We start from the raw sequence: 23,635 nt of genomic DNA on the forward strand, positions 1-23,635 counted from the left end.
GCTTGACTAGCAGATGGTTTGGAGACTCGTGATTGGTCAGACCTTCTGATGGCACGGCGAATCCAAGAGCGGCTGTTTGATCTTGAGCTCCTTCTCGGAGAGCTCTCTCGTCTTCAGAATCACCTGCAGCAACAACACACACAGATCAGTCTGAGATACTGTGAAAAACTCGACAGACTGGAACTGACAAGATTAGGATACGACATGTGACCAGTGATCAGATGTCTGGGCAAAATACTCCACTTTATTGGTGAGAATGAATCAATAAAAGACTCATTTTCGTCTTGTGAAATAATTCAGAAGATATTTGTTGCTACTTCCAGTAAGTCTAAGGAATATACCAATTTTTTTAATTCTGTTTGGTCATTTTTATCCACAAACAAACGTTTTTGGGCTAACTTCCTATTCTTTCACGTCTTTTGAATGAGGTAGGTCACTTCTCAAATCTTTTTGTTTAACTGGTGATAAAAAAAATCTGAAACATATTCAACAATACAAGTAGAGTTTAGAGGTTTAGTTTTCTAGAGATTTTTAATATCATTGAGATACTATTTTTAGTTTTTATTAATATTTATTTGTATTGTTAGATTTTCTGTTTCATTTGAATTTTAGTAAAAAAAATTGTTTTTTTGTGTGCGTTTTTGACTTTAGTAGTGTCTTTTTTTCTTTTTTATACATTGTTATTTCAGTTTTTATTTCAGTTCAGGGACATTAAATATATTTCTATTGCTACATAAGATTTTTATTTTGAATGATGAACAAAAAAATCCTGAAAAAAGAAAAATCATAAAGCTTTTATGCCATTCTAACCTTGAAAGTAATTATATATTTTGTTTCTTTAATTTTAACAAACAATCAAATGTCTTAAAGGCACAGTAGCAAAATAACATTTATTTCTAAGGCTCAGAAAGGAAGATGAAAATGACAGTGAAAAACAAAACTATAATATGCTTGGTGCAAAGAACTTGACTACTATCATATTTATACTGCAATGTCCTGATTAAAGGAAAGAAACGCTGACCTTGTTGATCCAGAACAGCATGGTGTCCTCCACGTCGAAGGGAAGCTCTTTAGAGGCGCAGAAGGAGGAGAAGCGCTTGACACTGGCCACAACTCTCTGTAGCCATCATCTCCAGCGTATACGCCATCATCAGAGCGTCTATCAGCGGGATATGAGAACTCTACAAACACACACACACACACACACACACACAAACAAGAAGAGCGGAATACAGGAGTCTGCATACGAATAACAACTATATTCACAATACTACAATACTGTGAAACAAGGCAGAATCAATCATTTCAAACAGTAGCATGCTGGGAAGCAGTGGTGTTATATTGCTTACAAATAATTTTTTTGTTAGTAATTGAAACAAAGCTTAAAAAAAAAAAAAAAAAAAAAAAAGCTAAAATAAACAATTGGCTGGAGAGCTTAAACTTTAAAACATGTAGACAAAAAATGTAAATGGTGCCTTGGCAAATTACTGAAATAAATATGTTTAAGTTAAAGTACTAAAATTACTTTAAGACAAAAACTTCAATAACAATAAAGTAAAAAAAATATGTTGAAAAAAATAATAATTATAAAAAACAAACCCAAAAAATATATATAGCTAATTTAACACATTAATAAATAATGTAATAGTATATAAATAATACTAAAATAATACTGGTGGGAAATTACAAATCTGGAAGACATTACGGTGTTTTGATATGCGTTTCAGTGATTTTGGTCAGAATAAATGTAAATACTGTAAATATACATGTAAAAAAAAAAAAATTATTGAATACTAGAACAATACTTTTTTACAGGTTTAAAGTAGTTGATTAAAACTGCATATTTTAATAATATATACATATGTACATTTATGTTTTATATATAATTTTCTAAAATATTCTATATATATATATATATATATATATATATATAATATATATATATATATATATATATATATATATATATATATATATATATATATATATATATATAAATATATATATACACATATACATACACACATATATATACACATACACACACACATATACATACATATATATTTAATTCTATAAAATTATAATACTATAGTTTATTGCTAAACATTATATTTACCATTACATAAGCTCACTACGTGTATTTCTAAACCAGGGATTGGCATCAGTTATCATCTCATCAAAAAATATGGACATTTTGCATTGGATAAACCTTTCTGTAAAAATATACAAAATACTTTGATCAATGTCGATCAGAGAGAGAATTCATCTGTCTATATCAAACGACTGAAATAATTCAGTTTCATTCCTGCCTGAATGTGGAAATCAAATACTCAAGCTATTTATAGAACTTGTCTCTGAATTTATACAAATTAACCCAAATTTTTGTTTTGACAAGAATAAATAAATAATAAATTAAAAATAATAAATCATATTTTTTCTGCTCTTTATTTGTTTTTATTTTTTTCATTGTGATCGGTGTTGTTATTGTATTAAAACAAACTTTTGGTAACTGAAATGAAGCTGAAATTAAATTAAATATAAATAATAGGTAACAAAAAAAAAAAAAAAGTAAAATAAAAGCTGATTCAAGGAAATAATAAATGCTGATAAATATTCACTGAGAAATACTATAACTATACTAATAAATATATAATATACTGTAGAACTATAAATAAAACTAAACTGCTGTGAATTTACATGTTGAGAAATCAGAACTGCTTAATGCATCTAACCCCCCCCCCTGAAACCTAATGTGATTTTCCTTCTGGAGGAAAATCACATGTGTGACCTGGCCACTATCTTCAGGTCAGGGGTCAAAGGTGGGAATCACACCATCTTAATGGGGGTGGAGGAGAGGTGGTCACAGGAGACAGGTGTGTCGTCTGCTTCTCTGACACACATCCCTCGGCGTGCGAGCGTCTGGATCACGTCCTGATGGGGAGCGGAGCGCAGACGTCTGGTCGCCCTTCAGCAGCAGCACACACACCCTGCAGTACAGCTCCGAGGACAGCAGCAGAGACAGCACCGGGGGCTTGATGTGCTCCACGCAGTACTGATCCCTGTAGAACGGGTCCCGCAGGTCCGCCGGGATGTGCTCTGACACACACACACACACAGAGAGAGTTATACAAAATACACAAAAAATAGTGTTATATAAACTTATTTTATTTCAGCTTGTCAGCTTGCTACCAAGCACTAAAAAAACTACAATTAAAAACTATATAGACACTTTTTTTTAAATAATAACAACAATAGACAAAACATCACTTAAACTTAAATAAAATATAAAAATAAAATGTCATTCAAAATTTTAAATATATCAAGGCATATTGATATTATTTAGATTCAAATGTAGATAAATTGGATTTATGTGTGCACGTGTGTGCATATGTATATACATATGTATGCGTATGTATGTACAAATTGTAATAATTTCAGAAAATCTAATAATTTTTTTATATAGAGATAATATAGAAAAATATTTTAGGAAAAAATATCTAGTAATTATATAATATATAATGATGAACATTATATAATCATTATAATGATATATGTAAATATTACCATTATACTGCATTTTAATTGTCTTAAATTATATATATTTATAAATTAAAAATATAATTTCTCTCTCTCTCTTTTTTTTTTTACATTTTGGGTAAAATGTGACCTTTAACTAAAAATAATCTAACTATAAATAAACTAAGTGTAGACTTGACAAATCAGACTGTAGGAACTGTAGACAGATTGTTTGGAAAAGACTGTAAGACAAAGATGTGGAAATTCTATACAAACAGAAAACTAAAGGTGATTTTGAGAACATCTTTCCGTCCGAATCAAACAAAACAAATCCAAACAGTTCCACAGAGAGCCACGACGTCCGGCGTCTCAGTGTGATCACACATTCACGTCTTCAGTGCTAAGCTAATTACAGCTAACTGCTAAGCAACTAGACGATGTTTATTTCTCTTGTTGGCGTGCTTGTCCTCGTGTGATTGATTCAGACGTGAGAAGAGAGCATGGTCAAGATAAGCAGCTTTAGGTGATGTTGACAGCTCCGCAGGTGGAAAACGTCACCGTTTATTATTAGTGCAAGCACAAAAATGACACTTTTTCCTCTAAATTGTTTATTTCTCTCTTACAGGCAAATGTTTGTTTGCTTGCATTTTTTTCCCCATTCTGCCAAGGGTCAATCTAAGGTTTTGTTAAATGAGGAGGTCAAAGATCAACCAGTCAGATTAAAGCCTGAGGAAGATTAACGGTGGCTGACTGTCTCATATGAGAAGTGTGTGTGTGCGTGTGTGTGTGTGTGTGTGCACGCATATGGAAGTGTGCATTTGACAAATCCTACATAGACAACACTAAAGAAATACAGCACTGGTGGGATGTTTGACAGAAGGGAATGTATGGGATTTATTTTTAAGGTGGAAAGAGACAAATCGGTTTAAATTGGATTTGTCCCTTTCCATTTCCAGATTTTCCCATGTGTTTTTTTTACTCTTTGCAAGACATTGTTCCTGCTGAAATCAGTTCAGTTGTACTGTTGTACCCTAAATGTCTCCCCATTCAGGATCAAATTACTACGGTGCCACTTTCTTTTGAAGACGCATCTTAACCACACACTTATCATCTTTTTCAATGAAGACATTTGCGATGAAGATTACTCTTAAATATCCCAGAATATTAAAAGAAAATATTTGTACAAATATCATGTGACCCTGGAGCACAAAAGAAGTCTTAAGTATAAGACATTGGTATATTTTGTAGCAATAGCCAAAAAATACATTGTGTGGCCCTAAATTAAAAATATATATATTTTATGCCAACAATCATTAGGATATCAGATCATGTTCCATTTTCCATGAAGATATTTTGTAAATTGCCTAGTGTAAATATAACCATGCATCAGTGGAAAGCGTATTTATAGAGCTTTCTGATTATGCATATAAATCTTAATTTCAGAAAATGTACCTGACTTGTTTTGTGGTCCAGTCTTGCAATATGTACTTTTAATTTCAAATGTATTTTTTTTAAATGAATTACATTTTTATTACTAACATTAAAATCAAAAATTCTACACACACACACACACACACACACACACATTACAAACAGGTTTGTCTGTGTGTGTGTGTGTGTGTGTGTGTGTGTGTGTATGCTCCTCATTAATAAACAAAGTCTGACAGTCAGATATGGGTCACACACACAAGGGTTTCCCCTCACAATGACATCTGACCACATCTTCAACACTGGACAAAGCGCTCCAGAGCTAAACTCCACATAAACGCACACAATCACATCAAATCATCTGAGGAGGCAGCTTCAGGTTTCAGCCAGAGCCGGAAAACCTCGGAGAAAGGACCAATCAAATACTACAACTCAACAATATTCTGAAATATCACAAGTGCAACTCAGTATTTATATTCAGATTTGGTGATTAAAAGGGTAATTTACATAATGTAAAATCTGTTTTAGCAAGAGTGACAGTGTGCATGGGATTTCAAACACAGACAATGCATTGCACATATACTATGAATATAAAACATTAGGCAAATTATGGTGATTAATTTAGATACTTTTTCTCATTCACATGCATGAGGTGATCAAGATTTTTTTTTTTTTCGTCACTTTTTTTCAAGGTTTTCAAGATCGAGGTCTTACAGATCAATATGGATCTATTAGAAAGCATGACAAAGCTCATTTCAAATGCTAATCAAACATTTATCATAATCATCTACATAGATATCTATATACAATCAGACAAACATGAAATATTTTCCGAAATATTACATTAGCATCACAAAAATGTAATAGGTGTTATAGCACAGCTCTCTGTAAAAAGTAGGATTAATATTATATCAAACTTCATATGCATTCACACAGTAAACTCCATAGAAATGATATATATACTAAATCTCAACTGCTTAATTTTTTATTTTAGTCATTGCAAAATGTAACAACATTATTGCTCTGCTCTTTATATGAAGTTGCATTGCACATATATTACAAATATAAACATAAGGCAAATGAAGATACCTAATTTATTTGGATTAAAATTATATCAAACTTTATTTGCATATATACAGTAAACAAATCACGATATGAACTAGCAAACTGTATAAAGAGATTTACTATATAGCAAATCTCAACATGTTTTTTTTCCAAATCACAAAACTTTACTATTTTCGCTCTACTTTTTATATAAAGTTGAATATATATATACAGTATATACTGTTTAATCTGCTAAATGCAACTAAAAGGTATGAAGATATTATAATATTATAAACATCAACATCCTGATTTTCTGTAAAGCTGCTTTGAAACAGTGTATTGTAAAAAAGCATGTACTTGACATGGTTATCACATAAGACTTTTCTATGTCAATGCATCCATTATTTGTAACTTTAGTCTAAATGAGCTTAGTGATGTCACATGTTATTTCTGTCCCCTGATTAGACTCAAGACGCTCTGCTAGAAGAAAACACACACGCACACCATCACCATCATCACCTTCCTCCTGCCTTTCAAACACACATCCAGTAAGTTTCCTCGATCAGGCATCGATCACAATCACTTATTCCAAAGGCTCTGCTCAACTCAAAAGCCAGGTCCTTTCTAAACCTCTCTCGTGGTCAGTTTAGAGCCGTGGTCACTGTGAACTGTGAGAACTGCTGAATAAGAAGCTACACACACACACTCTCAGGCCAACACACACACCTTCTGCTACTTCAGAACTATTTCTCCATGCCAGTGAACACATCTCACTGCCAGCATCCAAAGCAAGCAGTTTAACAGGAGTCACAGGCCAAACAAGAGTGCGTTCTGCCAGGGACACAGTGTCCACCAATAAGAAACAATAATTATTATTTTTTTTTTTTTATTATTACAAAATTAAATAAATAAAAATACAATTTTTATTGATAAAGGTTTTATTTTAACGTATTTAATTTAATAAAGATGAATATATATATATATATATATATATATATATATATATATATATATATATATATATATATATATATATATATATATATATATATATATGTGTGTGTGTGTGTGTGTGTGTGTGTGTGTGTGTATATATATATATATATATTCAACTTTATTTTATTTTTTTTAATATATTTTTTTACAGAAAGACTATGAGAACTTGTGGCTATCATTTTCTTTTTACTTATAATTTTTAATATTAATCTTAAATATTGAATATTATAATATGCAAACATTATAATATTTGTATAATTTGCTATTTGGTGTTTTTTTTTTATCACAATTGTGGCAATTATTTGTTTTTAATGTAATAATATTTGTTTAAATTGATAAATAATTGGTGTTTTTAAATTTTAATTGATAGCCCAACTATTGATTTAATCCATAAATGTATACAGGGAGTAGAATTTTATAGAATATATATAATGAAAGCATATTAAAAACATGAGACTGCTAATTTTTCTATCTGTTACTAACACAAATTAAGAAATAAACACCAAGTGGTGTTTGTTTTTGTTTGGACAAGATACTTCTATGGTTTTGGGGAACTTTGGAGGAAACTATAAATATGATGATACTGAAATTCAAAGGGTGTCACTGTTTGTAATAGAGGCACTGCCGAAAAGAGATGCACTTGCCTTCCCCGTACGCTTTGGCGAACAACCAGCGGAGGTTTGCTTCTATCTTGGCTCTGGCTGAGTCGTACATTTCCAGCGGCACGATTTCAAGTCCACCTTCAACCGAATCCACTCTTCTCAGGACACCGTCCCCGCCTGCAAGCGCTCCGACATCCATCCTAAACACACACACAAACATGTGGTCAAGGGTTAGTGAACACATCTCAAACAGTTCATCACAAGAAAAGATCAATTCAGTCAAAGGAGTTATTAATCTGGTCCTTGCATTCCTCATAAAGCGATCACATAGCTTCAGATGTTCACTATGCAAAGTGTTATACACTGACACGAGTAGAAATCCAACTATACCTTTAATAACCTTGGAGTTTTGTTCCTTATAAAGTGGCTTTGAAGTCATCTATATGCTAAAATAAAAAAAAACATTCTCGGGATACACACACATTAAAATTTTCTCTTCTAGGAAAACAGATCCAAATATCGAGGACTCATCCTGCATTCTGGAGCGTAAACTAATTTTTAATCCAATAAAATGCTTTCAAGAATTACGTTTTTCAAAATCTACAGTATTCTGCCTAAGAAAATTAAATATGAACGACTATTTATATTGATATGACTTGTTGAGGAGTAAGCTATAAAAGTGAAAAACAGTCCAATAATGAGGTGAAAAATATAAATGATGCTTTTAGAAATTTTGTCATGGATCTAACAATATGCCTGGATCATGGCTAAAAGATATAAAAAATGATAGGTAGAAAGAAAAACAAGTGCACATAGGATGCATTTCCCTTTATATATATTTTTTATTTTAAAACTACAAAAGTCAGCTTGAACAAAAGACAATATCTACTGTACTGCTGCACATTTGACAGATGAAACTCCTTTGACTGTGATGTACCATAGTAAACAGCATCAGTGTACCATGGTACTACCTCAGTAGCATTCAACACACCTTTTAATAAAGACAGTGTGCAATCATTGTAAAATCGTGTCCAGAAAACCAAAAGCAGCCCAAAAAAGGCCCAGCCAGACAAACAAACCAACATCCAGATCCTGATCCGGAACAGACCAAACAATGAATGATCTTAAATGATGAACAATCACCTACCAATGACCCAAGATAAGACAGCACTGATGAGGGACCATTCAGAAGTCACACAAAACAATTCAATATGATTTATATCTGGGTGAAATCCTCAATGCAGACGAGAGATTATGAATAAACGGAGCCGGTTTACTATCAGGATCAGAAATATAATCTGTCTGCACCTGTCAGCGGCCAAAAGCGGCGACATCGGCGACGCCAGACCGAGCCGAGCCCCATCAGAGCGGAATTTACCTTGTAATGAACGCTCGCGCGGGCGTCTGTGCGTGCGTCGCCCTCTCCGCCTCGCGCGGCCTCCGTTACATGACGCGCCGCCAGCTATTCAGCAATTATCACGTAAACGGAGGGCAGAACGCGTCTGGGAGATGTGCCGGTTCAAAACGACGTGTCTCCTCGTGTCTCTTCTGCCATCCGAGCGCTCGTTCATTGTCTGGCTATGAGTTGTACCTATATGGATGAATGTAGAAGCACAGTGCGCATGCGCGTCCTGCAATCATATGGACCACATGATCCTCTTGATAGATTTGACCTGTACTCTATGGCTTCTACTATTATAACCAAAAACCAAGAGGAAGAGTTTTGGAATTAATTAATTTACTTGTACTGTTGACCAAATTTCACATTCATAAGTGTACATTTACTAATAAGAAAACCATTTTTATGGTTTTGTTGTCTGAAATATTTATATAGACAGTATGTATCAGAAAAATAAAGTATGTAGCCTAATGAATAATAATGTGGAAAAACTTTGAAGACTTTTGAACTTTCTATTTGATTTTGATATGTATGGATGCATTTATGTTTATGTAGGCGTATTAATGTATATTGTGTCTTTGAACTTTTATATTTATCTCCATTCCATATATATGGATTAATATATATGTATATATATATATATATATATATATATATATATATATATTTTTTTTTTTTTGACATCTTTGTTTTAATTAAAAATAAACAACTTAAATGATTCTATTGCAGAATTATTTAAACCCTTCTCTGGGACAGTTGAAATTTAGCTCTGGAGCATTCATGTCGCTTGTAACCTGTGGCAAATTCTGTTGAATGGGTATGATCTGGAAAGGCACACATGACTTAATACATTTAAAAAAAAGCGGAGGAAGTGCTTTTATGGACTCAAATTTTGGCCAGAAGTGGAGGTTTGAGGTTAAAATAAAGGCCTACAACTTTTGGCTTCACAAGATGTTAACTGATGAACTGGAGTGGTGTGGATTACGCTGTTTTGAATCTCATTCTGACGGCACCCATTCACTGCAGAGCATCCATTGCTGAGCAAGCAATGTATACATTTCTACAAATCTGTTTGGATGAAGAAACAAACTCATTTACTTTTTGGATGGCCGGAGGGTGAGTTTTTTTCTTTTTGGTGAACCAAATGCATGTCCACAGCTTGTCACAAACAATCTCTGATGAAATGTAAATTAATCGTGTATAATCGATTAAACAGAGTCACTGTCTGTCGAGAACAGAACAAACTAAAAGTTGCATGAGTAGATGCACGAGTAGCCTGGAAAACCAAAGACACATGAAGCTGTTATTATTTCATAGTTTTATGTTGTATAGATGTATATTATTGTATGTATATTATGTTCAGTCTTTAAATAGCGGAGTTGAAGCAGTGAAAAATTCAGTTCATGTCACGGCCTCCTCTTTTACACTTTTACATTTACACTTCAAATGCCTTATTTAAAAATATCCACATAAAATGCAACTTGTAAGAAGTTGGCTATTTAAAATATTAATACTATATTTACTTAAAAATGCTTTATCTTTATTACATGCATTTTTCCATTTGATGTTTTTTTGTTTTGTTTTTTGCATGCTGTATGTGAAGCTTTTGAAATAAGATGGGGAATATTGTCTTGTACTGAGTAATTTTTTTTTTTACTAAATAATGCAAAAAAATAAAATAAAAAATGAGAAATGGAAATGAGAAGTGTTGCTTATATTTTCTTATCTTTTAAGTAATAATGTTTGCCTAATGCCTAAATGTCTTTTAATTTATATCATGACTATTGATTTAATCTATATATTTATATGAGTATTTACTTTTCAGGTTTTTTGAGCAGCAAATCAGTAAATCTGAATGATTTCTGAAGATCATGTGACAATGGAGACTGGAGGAATGATGCTGAAAATACAGCTGCGCATCACAGGAATAAATTACATTTTAATATATATCACATTAGAAAACTGTAATGATTAAATTGCTATATTTCACAATATTATCGTTTTTACTCTGTTTTTGATCAAATAAATACAGCCTTGATTGGCATAAATAGATTTCTTTCAAAAACATTTTAAAATCTTTCAAACAATAGTTTAAGAAATAATAATAGTGATGCTTTTTTTCCCTATTCACATGAATATATTGAAGGTAAATCAAGTTTGACAACACAGCGTAAAAGTAATGTCACCAAACGGTGTACTTTATTGGGTTAAGAAAAGTTACTTTACAACAATGAACAAAATACTTTTTTCCCCTCAACAATCTACAAGTCAGTTTTTTCCATGTCACCATTAAAAGATTTGATCTGCATTTATAAAACAACAATCACACCTCATCTGCACTGATGATGTCATCTTACTGCGATACATACCTGTCTCCTCTCTCTCACACACACACACTCTCTCATCTATATGTCATAATATATCCTACATGTCTACAGCAGGCAATAAATAACAGTGAATGCTACACTACATACGAAAAGCTCCCAAAAGCACCTAAAGCAAGGTACCATGGGGAAAAGATTTGGAAACAGTGTCTACAGACGATACACAGTAACATAGCATAAATCAGCCATAAACAACTCTCTTTTGTGTTAAAACAGAAACAAACGTGTGCAGAGGCATGTGTGTTATACATTAAATTCACAATATTAAAGGTGCAATAGGTGATTGTCTTCAGAAACATTTTTTGTTATGCTGGTTGAAAGTCTCTTTACATCCCGATAGCAATCATTAAGTTAAGTGGTCTAAATGTATTTATATATTCTGCGGAAGGCCTAGGACCAAGAGATGTTTGTCCAATCAAAACGCTTGGTCTGGATGAGACGTTCACTTTCAATGCTATCAGGCTAAAGTCAGAATTTTCCAAGATCTCCTACTGCACCTTTAAGACATTTTTGTACATTTTTGTTTACAGAAACATTTTTTTATATATATAAAAAGGACCATATAAAATCGAATACTGAAATTTTAGTTAAAAAAAACAACAACAACAAAATTTCTGGCAGCGTCATATTGTTCACAATTATTTTCAGAACAGTTTAAGGTCAAAATAAAAATAAAATACAGTATAAATTACAAAAAAAAAAATCTTATATGTAGTACAAAACACATAAATAAATACAAAAATTAAGAAAAATGGTTATTAGAATACAAAAATCATAAAGAGTTTTTATAATTAATATAAAATTGTCTATTGAGTTCAGCTTCTAGATGCCAAAGCCCCGCCTACTTGAAGGCCTCTGGGATATGGTTCATCTGCATACTGGTGGGTGGGCTCGAGATGCCCTCTGACCAATCAGACAAGTTGGAATGTGGAGACGAGCTTGACCATTGGTCGGGAGATCCAGGGGAGGGTGTGAGGAACGGGTGGTCGGGAACCTGCAGCTGGTTACTGGGAGTGTTGTCCATAGGGTTGGAATAGCTATGTTGAGAAGGCGGAGTCAGAAACTGTGTGCTAGAAATGGGCGGAGCCATGCGCTGACTCTCCTGCGGTAGGATGGTCTGGATGGGGGCGTGTCCTGAGCCGGACTGAAGATCCAGCCCACTTAAGTCACCTAGGAAGTGATGAGAAAGGGCGTGGCCAGAGGAAGCGCTGTTTTGGTGCTGCATTGGCGCCATATTCTGATGGGCATGGTTGGGAATCATGTGCGACTGCATGCCGAGGTGGCTGCTTTGCAATGTGGGATAACCCATGACCTGCGGCATATTCGTGGCAGAAAGCATTGTGGGCATCAGGGTTGGGAAGCCGTGCTGTTGCTGTTGCTGCACCCTTTGCAGCCAATCGCATGCCGCCGTTTGAGCTCCGCCTCCATTGTTAGCCACTGGCAGATGCGATAAGCGAGGAGGAGGGGCGGAGTCAAACGGCTTCCCTAAGCTCTGAAGAGCTCCGCCCATGTGGTTGTCGGCCAATCCTTGGAGATGATTCAAAGTGATGGGCGAGGACTGCTGAAATGGTGATGTCATCGTAGGCGGGGACGAGACATCCGACAGGTAACCGTGGGGCGACTCCAGCGAATCGACAGGCGAGAGGACGCCCCCTTCCATAATGCCTCCATTTTTGCCCTCTCCAGGCTTTTTCTTTTTCATTCTCATGTCTTTTCCGCCATCCTTCCCTCCTACGCCTTTACTGCTTGGTTTCCGCGCTTTCTTGGCTGTGTTGTTGTTGTTGGCACCACCCGGGCTGGGTTTGATGCCCAGGTAGGTGTTGGGCGAGCAGAGAGGGGGCGATAGAGGCAGCGCGGCACTCTGGACCAGGTTGTATTCCTCTAACAGACGTACGATGTCGTGGTGCATGCGCTCCTGCGCGATGTCGCGTGGATGCTGATCTAGGTGATCTGTGATCTCACGGTTGGCCAGGTGATCAAGCAGGACTTTAGCGGTTTCGTAACTTCCCTCGCGAGCAGCCAAGAAAAGTGGCGTCTCCTCCTGCAAACCAAGAGTATTATCGTTAATATTTTTGTTACTTGAAAGCTGAAATAAAATAAATATAGATGAAAGTACTAAAAGTACTAACTGGAAATAAATCAAATAAAATATTAAATTAAGACAAAACAAATTAATCCTAAATATTATTACATTGATCATTATTAAATTATATTATTCTTATTAATACTACTACTATGGTAAAAATAACTACAAATTGAAAAAAAATTCAAAAGAAAATGTAAACATAAAAGCCAATTCAAAATACTAATAAAAAATATTTAGAAGCAAATAAATAGTGCTAAAATAACACTGCTACAAAACACACAAGTTGCAATTTTTTTATGTGCACTGATGAATCATGCTTAATAGAGTTTTAATGCTTTAATATTTAATTTGATAAATAAGATGAAAACTGAGAATTTTACCTTGGCAACTAAATGAAATAAGGTTAAAAATGAAAACCAAATAAACTAATACATTTTAATAAAATAAAAAAAATGTTGAAGCACTAAAATTACTAACTAGCAAAAAGGAAGAAAAAAAACAAGCTAAAAAAAAAAGTCAACAAATATTAATACAAAAAATGGGGGAAAACTGACACATAAGACAAGAACAAAAAAAAAGCTCAAATGAAAACTAAAATAAAAGCAAATTTAAAATAATAACAATAATGAAAACTAATGAGTACATAAATAATACTAAAATAACATGTTTTTCATTTGGAATAATCAAAAATAACAGTAAGACAGTCTCACCTTGTTATTCTGTAGGTCTTTATTGGCTCCATTCTTCAGAAGAACGACAGCAGCGTCCACGTTATTAACTGCAGCCGCCCAGTGAAGAGCAGATTTACCTACAGAAACATAAAAACAGAGTCAGTTAATGAGGACGGCCATGAGATTTGGTTCAGCATATATCGTTTGTTTGTGTTCATACCAGAATCATCAATAGCGTTGGGATCTGCATGGCAGTTAATGAGCTCTTCCACCATTCCCTCGACAGCCAATCGGGTGGCCAGGATCAGCGGAGTCGTTCCATCATGCATACGGGCGTCCAGATCCGTCGCTCGGTTCCGAATAAGAATCTGTGGCCAAACACAAGGCAATGTTTTAAGAATATTCAGCAACTAAAGATCATTAAATTACATGCAAGAAATACAAAACGTGCACAAAACAAATTATCCATCAAATACTATACATTATTATATTATAAATACATTTTATATATTAAATATACATTTAGGCTTAATACTGAATACAATTAAAATAAACCAAAGCATGTTTTTAAAAGTATTATTATTTTTTATTATTATTTACACACTGCTACTACTACTATTATTAATAATACTATTAATAACATCTTTTATAATGGAGCGGTTGATGCTTCCACACAAATTAAACTAGTTTAGATCATCCTGAATCATGAAAAGCTGGATATAACCAGTATTTTTCTCACTGACCTGGAAGACTCCCTGAGCGTCAGCTGCAACAGCGGCGTGGAGAGGCGTGCGGCCCATGTTGTCCTGAACATTAGCGTCCGCGCACGACTCCAGCAGACGTTTGGCGGCGTCCGAGCGGGCGTAGCGGGCGGCCAGGTGCAGCGCGGTCTCGCCCGTCCGGTCCGTCTGATTGTGCAGGTTGGCGCCGTGGTAGATGAAGTCAGTGATGACTTCAGCAGAGGGATCGTCTTCTCCCTCGCCGTTTTCGTTCTCCAGACCTCCGCCGCTGCACGACGCGATCATCAGCGGAGTGAAACCGTCTACGAGAGAAACCAGGCACAGTTTAAAGAAAACTCCCGAGCTGTGATCAGTAAGTGATGGTAAGGGTGCGAGCGCTCACCAGGCCCGCGGACGTTGACGTCCATGCAGTCGTTCTCGATCTCGCCCTGTGGTGGAGTCGGAGCCATAGAGTTCAGCCGCAGGTCAGCCGCGTCCAGGTGCTGCTGTGTCCACTGTCGGTGATCCAGCTGACCGCTCATGTCCAGAATAGACCGCTCCTCATACTGCACACGAATACACACCGTTACACATCCATCCGGAGTTATGGAGCAGCTCTAACAGACAGCAGAATGTTTCATCACTCACCCGAAACCGTTTGCCCGTGTCGTCTTCTGCCCATTCACTCAGTTGTTCGTCCATCAGAGAGCTGTCCGAGTTTTTCAGAGGCCTGATGGGACGGGAAGTGAAATGTTATCATTAATGTGAGTGATAGAAGTGGGAAAAAGTCTGTTTTTGTGAATTCTAGGATAACAAATGCTTTTTTATGATAATAAATGGAATTATAAATGTCAGTTAGACTAATATAAAAAAAGAAGAGTCAAAATAATACAAAAATAACAATGCACATAAGTTTAGGTGCAACATATACAATTCTACTAAATTATCATTTGGTCCCTTTAATTGTTTTATATTCTTATACATTTTATATATTACTAAATTGCTTTTTAAAAGTCACACTTCGGTGAATGACATTCATTAGCAAACAGATCTATTATTCTATATTATATCAACTTTTTATTATATAACTTTTTGTGCTTCTTAATTTTTTTTTTTTTTGTATATTTTCATTTAGCTTTGACTTGATGTTATTATAATTTTAGTACTTCAACTAATTTCTTTTAGTGGCCAAGGCAACCTTTTATCATTTCAATACAATTTAGTATCTGATATTTATATAAAGCACTGTCTTTTTAACCACATACTCACTTGAGTCCAACAGAATCCTCTCCAACCGGTTCCCGTCGTTTCTTTTTGGGTTCTGAGACTTTAAATCCGTCGGGGAACCAAAGCTGCCCGTGTTCCCTCTTCCTCTTCCTGGAGACCACGACGCCCACAGCCACCAGCGCCAGAACCGCCAGAAACAGCAGCACCAGGAACACAGGGTACATCTCCCCTGGCTTTGTGGGGGGGTCCTCACCTGCGCACAGATATAGTTATTAATGCAGAAGTGTGTAGAGTATCATTCAGTGTTAGAGTTAACTCAAATTAAAATTGTTAAATCATTTTCGTTAGTTAAAATAAAGCAGAAATACAACACAATATAAATATTATATGAAAAACATTCAAAAATTTTAAATGTTGCTTGGCAAGTAACTGAAATAAAATGAGTTTAAGTACTAAAACTGAAATAATTTAAAGCTAAAAATAATTAACAAAATATTTAATAAAAACAAAAGAACCGTTACAAAAATTAAAATGAAAACTGAAGATTAAAGCTAAAATATGAATATTAGATGAAGAAGAAATTAAAACTAGAAATGTTGCTTGACAACTAAAGGAAATAAAATGAATTTAAAGAACAAAAAGTATAAAATCGAAATAAATGATAGTATATATATATATATATATATATATATATATATATATATATATATATATATATATATAAACCTAATATAAAGAACAAATGCACATAACAAAATGACAAGAACTTCAACTAAAATTTTTACGAAAATTAAAGCTAAAATAAAATGAATATTAGATAAGAATAAAAAATGTTGCTGGGCAATTGGAATAAAATTAAATTAAGTCATAAAAACTGAAATAAAAATAAATAGAAAACATTAAAAGAGAAACCAAATTTTAAAATAAAAACCTATTACACTTAACACTGAAAATTTAAGCTGAAATAAAATAAAAACAAATACATATTAAATGAAAAACTTGAACAAAAATTCGCGACATTGAAACTAAAATCCTAAAACTGAAAATCAAAAACAAACTTAAATAAAAATGATTTACTAATAAATAACCACTAATAAAAAAAAGTGCATAAATATTTTTTTTTATAAGCTAAATCAAAATATAATAATATGTACTTTATAAGTATTACTATAATAGTACATAATAAATAATATAACAGTACATAATAAATACTAAAATAACAGTGATTTTGTCATAAAAGTGGCACTCACTTGTGACGGCCTCGATGATGTAAGGAACATTGAGATTCCCGCTAGAGGCCAGCGCTCCGAGGAACGCCGCCACATCCGTGGCGCTCTGGAAACACTCGTCAGACTGCTGGTAACACTGACGGTTGTCAATCTCTAGATACACGATAGACCTGCAGCACATAAACACGTGAATATCACACATATAAAGCACCGTTATATGATTAATTGCATGTAAATATTCAGATTTAACAGTGTTTTGCTTTCACTCACCCTTTGATCTCCATCTGATCGAGTTCTCGTCGTAGGCGGGGCTTCGTGAACTCCGTCAGGCTTCTCCTGGCGCGCTTCGGGTCCGTCCAATCAGAGCGCTTGTGCTTGCTCAGCTCGTGCTCGCTGCCGTAGTACGGGAAAATGAGCGGCTCTCCGTTAGCGTCGCGGCGGAAAACCACGTTAGTATGCAGCAGTCCGCTCAGCTCGCGGAGGAAAGACGAGGAGCGGTTGTGAAGCTCGTCTGGTTGGATGTGGACCACTAGAACCAGACTTCCCACGGCCAGTTTCTGAGGAACGTCATCAGCGCAGTCCAGACCGTCCCATTCACACTCGGCGTTATTACAGCCCTGATCGCAGTGACCATCTGCATAGTGATCCCTACAGTACTGATCGTAAAGCGGACTGAAGATAAAGAGCGAAGGTTAGGGTCGTTCTGCTAAATGACTAAATGTAAAAGTATGGTTAAGGTTAAAAAAAAAAATTTAATTAATGGCCAATTTCCCACTGGTTTCTCTAGTTGTAGTATTTACAATTTTATTATATGCAATTATTATTATTATTAACATAATATTGTAGGATGCATTTTCTAAAGGTAATAAAAGGCTGCAAAATTGTAATTATAAAGTAATTAGTAAAAAAAAAAAATAATAATAATATATATATATATATATATATATATATATATATATATATATATATATATATATACAAAATTCTAATAAAAACTAAAATTTAAATTAACTTTAAACTGAAATTACAGTGAAAATTGAAAAATACAAAATAAATGACTAAATAATATAGTAGGACATAAATAATGCTAAAATAAAACTTGTGACAGCCTTGATATTGTAAGAAACATTTCATTAGTTATTCATTAATCATTATTCATTAATAATTATTTCATGATTTCCCCACCCGGATTTTTCCATTTCTATTTGACTATTTTTCTATTATTTCCCAAAGGTAATAAAAGATTGTAAAAACTTAATGAAAATTAAAATCCTTAATGAAGAAGTAATTAAAAAAATAATAAATACAATTAAATACACACACACACACACACATACATATAAAACAGCAAAAACTAAATAAATAATAAAAATAAATAAATATAAAAATAATAAAAAAAAAAAGAAGAAAAAAAGTAAGCCCCTAATGATGAAGCAAAAAAAAAAAGACTATAAATAACACTCAATGTTTAATTATAAATATATTATATGGTAAAACAGTAACACAAATAAAGAATAAAAATAAATAAAAATATAAAGAAATAGATTCCACTCACTTGCACTGCCCCTCCAGTCTTTGGCAGTCGAATCCATCATAAAGGCACCCAGCGTTGGCGCATTGCTCATCACATTTGCCGTCGTTGAAGTACCTCCAGCACTGCAGAGCGGTGCTACAGTTCTGCCACGGGTCGTCGAAATTCAGAGAGCAGTCGCCGCCGTCCCATCCGCACTCGTGATTGTTACACTGGGTATCACAGATGGCGTTTCCACCCCTGCCTTCACACTGAGCGATTTCACACCGGATCTCCACCTCCGGCGGGGCGATGTCTCGGCCCTGCCCTCCTTTGAAGGAGTAATCAAGGATGTGGCAGAGGAGTCCGTTGAAGTTGGATGGACAGGAGCAGCGGAAGAACGGGGCGTCGCTGATGGGTTGGCAGGTGCCGCCGTTGTAGCAGGGGTTGTTGAGGCAGGCCGAGTCCATGCGTGTTTGACACTCGTGTCCGCTGAAGCCCGGCAGACAGAGACAGCGAGGACTCAGGTGTCCCGAGACACAGGTAGCACCGTTACGACATCGCAGGGAGCCGCAGGACTGGGCGTCATATTCACAGGAGGAGCCAGAGTAACCCTGAGAGAGAGCGAAAGATTAGAGAGCGCATTCAAAGGGGTTTCTAAACTGATCCATATGTTTATGTGATGTTCAAATCATAGCATTAGCTGTAAATGTGTGTTTTTACTCACCGGCTGACACTTGCAGATGTATCCGTTTTTGGTGTTGCTTGCTACAGCACATGTTCCTCCGTTTTTGCATGGTGTGTCCTTGCAACCATTGAACACCGTTTCACAGCGCTTGCCTATAAATTAAATTACATTTAAAAAAATTACATTTATGCATTTAGCAGACGCTTTTATCCAAAGCGACTTACAGTGCTTTCAGGCTATCAATTTTTACCTATAAATATACATAAAACACACTTAAACTAAATTTCCAAAAAAAAAAAAACAACATAATTACCAATAAATAAACACGTTTAAATAATTAATTACATCTATGCAGTACTTTTCATAGTTTTTGTTGCATTACATTTAATTTATGTGAAAATAAATAATATCTGTGAAGTATAATTAAATATAATTTGTCAGTTTGTGTTGTACTGTGCTAATAAAATGAATACAATTAAATTGTGCTGTAAATTAAATCTCTGAAGTATAATTCTAAGTATACTGCATCAGTTTTGTAGGATTGAATTTATAAATAAATCAATTAATAAGTAAAATGTACAGTACTAAGCATACTTCATATACTTGCTACTAAATGTATAAATAAATCAAGAAATTAAGTTTGTAATGTTTGAGATTTAAATTATATCTGAAGCCAAAAAATCAGTTTTTGTTCATTTCTGCTAATCATATAAATATATTTAAGTTGAAAATTATATTGTGAGTATACTTAGAAATATTTTTCTCAGATATAATCAAGCAAATAAATAAATGTTTACATTTAAATTACACATGTGAAGTATAATTCTAATTTTCTAAGTTATATAGTGAAAATACAGTTAGAATGTATAATGATAGAGTAAGTATATATATTAGCCAATAAATCAAAATATTTTGTCTGCATTGAAGTAATAAAAATTTGCCAGGAAAATATGCTTGAAAAATGTCTAATTATCCTTAAGAATTTACATTTTGCATGCAAAATATAGCCTTAGCATTTATTTTTTTTGTTTGAAATTCACCAACACTAAATGATCTAGTGCCTACTCCAATCATACTGGTTATATTCATTGATAAACATTTATTATCAATGCAAATGTGATCATTTGTGTTTGTACCGGTGTATCCTGTACGGCACTCGCAGCGGAAGTCGTTGTTGAGCTGTACACAGTTGTAGGATCCGCTGGGGTCACAGGGGTCAGACAGACACTCGTTGACATCGCCCTCACATCGCTCGCCCACAAACCCAGCCGGACACACGCAGCCATAGCCTCCAACACGGTCAACACATCGGCCTCCGTTAAAACAGCGCGGCTCGCCGGTTAGCGGATCCACGGCCGGGGAACAGTCATCGACGTCAATCTCACAGTGAACCCCTGCAAACACGGCCAGAGGAAACAATCAGACAGTTCACCTACTGAAGCGTGAAGAGATGAATCCAGCGGTTGTGAGCGCGTGAATGTGTCCGTACCTTGCGTTCCCCGCGGACAGGAGCATTTGTACGTGTTGATGAGGTCGATGCAGGCTCCTCCGTTCTGACAGGGTTGAGACACACACTCGTTTATCTCCTTACTACAGTTGACTCCGTGATATCCAGGAACGCACTGAAAGAGAGAAACGGACGTTAGACTCGTGGAACTCAAAGTAACTGATTCCATGTAATCAGTTTCCAAAGTTCTAAAAATCTGAAAATAATTCCATTACATTCCCTAAAACATGTGATTTGTGTCATGGACTCAGTAATGGACTCCAGCACTGATGATGTTGCACAGGTGTGTGTGTGTGTGTGTGTGTGTTTCTACCTCACAGCTGTATCCTCCCAGGTAATCGGTGCAGGTGGCTCCGTTCTGGCAGGGGTTCGGCATGCACTCGTCCACCTGCTCCTGACAGTAGCTGCCCTTGTATCCGGCCTGGCATCTGCACAGGTGTGTGTTCCCCACGTCTACACACTGACCCGCGTTACGGCACAGAACGGCCACAGGCACTCCTGAGAAAACGTGCAAATTAAACCCATCAACTTTTAATGACACTTCATATGGCATTTTAATGTGGCAAACATTGTTTTCAGCTTGCTGTACACAAAAAAAGTGATATACATCTAGCCAAAAGAGTAATAATTTTGATCCAAAAAGTATTTAAAATGTATTAAATCAATGTAGTTATTTATTAAAGTTTATTAAAGTTATTTCATTTTTTTTTAATTCATTCTCTATTATTAAATATTGCAACAACAACAAAAATATAATTTTATAATTTATTTAAATTTGGTAAGTTAAATGTATTACCTACAAATCTGTTATTGGACATTTAATATATTTTAAAAGTTAAATATAACTACACATTTTTGGTAAGTGGTCACCTGGCATGCAGGTAAACAAATAAAACAACAACTCAACAAACAATAAAAACAAAACATTTCCACCAGTCGTTTTCAGCTTGTTGTACACGGGGAATGTAAATATAGCCAAAAGTGATATATATCTAGCCAAAAGTATAATAATTTTGATCAAAAAATGATTTAAAATGTATTAAATCAATGAACTAATTTATAACAGTTATTTCATTTATTTTTATTCATTCATTATCTGTTGTCAGAAATGACAAATATTGCAAAAAATATATATATTTCCCAATTTATTTAAATTGGGTAAGTAAAATGTATTACTTATAAATCGGTTATTGGACATGTAATATATTTTAACATTTGAATATAATAACACATTATTGGTAAGTGGTCACCTGGCATGCAGGTAAACAAATAAAACATTTTTGTTAGAAATTTTACATTTATTTATTCAAATATTTATGCATGTTGATTGTGGTTATTTTACAGTTGTTTAAACATTTTAATTCGAATTCGAATTATTAGTTTTCCATCAAGCTCCTGCTGTTTCTTCATGCATAATATTGTGTTTTGGGTCAGTCTATTTAGTAGTGATGGTTACCTTGCTGCCTGGCAGCGACCTCACAGCTGACACTGGGGACGTCACAGTAGATGCCCGTCCAGCCGCTGGCACACTGGCAGGTGAAAGACGCCCCCTGCTGCCAACATGAGCCTCCGTTCTTACAGGGGGACGAGTCACACCAGCGCACCAGACCCTGAAACAGACATCCGGAAATAAATGACTAAATATACACCACTTTATACATATAGACTCGTTTGCAGATGTGTGTGTTTGTGTACCTGGCAGTTGAGTCCGGTGTATCCGTGTGGACAGGTGCATTTGTAGGTGCCGTATCCGTCCTGACAGGTGCCTCCGTTTTGACACGGTCGCGAGTCACACTCGTTAACGTCATGCTGGCAGTAATTCCCGGTGAATCCCGGCAAACACACGCATGAGAAAGAGTTTATGCCATCCACACATGTGCCGCCATTAAAACAAGAGCTGGAGAAGAGAAGCAACACCGAGTGAGATTGCAAGAGAGAAGCAATGCGATGCATTTTAATTTTGAGGTGCTGTGTGCTTACCTCTCGGTGCAGTCGGGGGTGTTGATCTCACAGTTGATGCCGCTGAATCCTACAGAGCAGCTGCAGGTGTAGCTGTTGACGCAGTCGGTGCAGTTCCCTCCGTTTCGGCAGGGGGCGCTCACACACTCGTCGATGTCCTCTGAACAGCGCTCTCCACGGAATCCAGCCAAGCACACACACACAAAGCCGTTCACACGGTCCTGACACACACCACCGTTACTGCACGGATCTGAGAAAGACAAGAATGCCATATTCACTGCCATATTCAGTCTTTATTACTAATAACTGTAGTTTGTTGCCACATAATCTTTTCCTCTTTGTTAATTATTTGTGTTACATACTATATTTTAAATATATTTTTTATATGTATATATATGTATTAGTGCTGTCAATCGATTAAAAAAAATTAACTAATTAATCGCACAATTTTTAAAAATTAATCGCGATTAATCGCGATTAATCGCAATTAAAAGACTGAAACTTTTTGGATATGTAAATGTAAAATGTAAATAATTAATGTAAAATCAAGACAAAGAAACTATTTAAATTCAAAATATGATTGTTTATTGGAATTTTTGTTTAACTTGTAACACAGATTTTCTCATGTAAACAACATACCTGCAATAAACCATCAATATCCTCCAAA

At 35.0% G+C, this 23,635-nt stretch overlaps 1 protein-coding gene and 1 long non-coding RNA gene across 2 annotated transcripts in view; both read right to left on the reverse strand.

Moving 5' to 3' along the window:
• Positions 1–22: 22 nt before the first annotated feature.
• Positions 23–3,095, reverse strand: LOC113077140 (uncharacterized). The gene is made up of 3 exons (XR_003281259.1): positions 2,836–3,095; positions 1,022–1,181; positions 23–123 (listed from the first exon to the last, which is right to left on the reverse strand). It is a non-coding gene; the product is annotated as an uncharacterized LOC113077140 (long non-coding RNA).
• An 8,064-nt stretch (positions 3,096–11,159) lies between these two features.
• LOC113077141 (neurogenic locus notch homolog protein 1-like) overlaps positions 11,160–23,635 on the reverse strand; it is a 35,610-nt gene continuing 23,134 nt past the window's right edge. The window contains exons 17-33 of the mRNA XM_026249593.1: positions 22,990–23,218; positions 22,705–22,906; positions 22,466–22,619; positions 21,323–21,507; positions 20,992–21,124; positions 20,639–20,896; positions 19,542–19,654; positions 18,860–19,428; positions 17,575–17,976; positions 17,326–17,474; positions 16,118–16,328; positions 15,497–15,578; positions 15,252–15,414; positions 14,873–15,171; positions 14,350–14,497; positions 14,169–14,266; positions 11,160–13,413 (exon numbers count right to left, since the gene is read on the reverse strand). Of these exons, the coding sequence (XP_026105378.1) occupies positions 12,214–13,413; positions 14,169–14,266; positions 14,350–14,497; positions 14,873–15,171; positions 15,252–15,414; positions 15,497–15,578; positions 16,118–16,328; positions 17,326–17,474; positions 17,575–17,976; positions 18,860–19,428; positions 19,542–19,654; positions 20,639–20,896; positions 20,992–21,124; positions 21,323–21,507; positions 22,466–22,619; positions 22,705–22,906; positions 22,990–23,218 (4,595 nt within the window). The 3' untranslated portion in view covers positions 11,160–12,213. The remainder of the gene's footprint in view (positions 13,414–14,168; positions 14,267–14,349; positions 14,498–14,872; positions 15,172–15,251; positions 15,415–15,496; positions 15,579–16,117; positions 16,329–17,325; positions 17,475–17,574; positions 17,977–18,859; positions 19,429–19,541; positions 19,655–20,638; positions 20,897–20,991; positions 21,125–21,322; positions 21,508–22,465; positions 22,620–22,704; positions 22,907–22,989; positions 23,219–23,635) is intronic.

Source organism: Carassius auratus, unplaced genomic scaffold (assembly GCF_003368295.1).
Source record: "Carassius auratus strain Wakin unplaced genomic scaffold, ASM336829v1 scaf_tig00021681, whole genome shotgun sequence".
NCBI classification, from domain to species: Eukaryota; Metazoa; Chordata; class Actinopteri; order Cypriniformes; family Cyprinidae; genus Carassius; species Carassius auratus.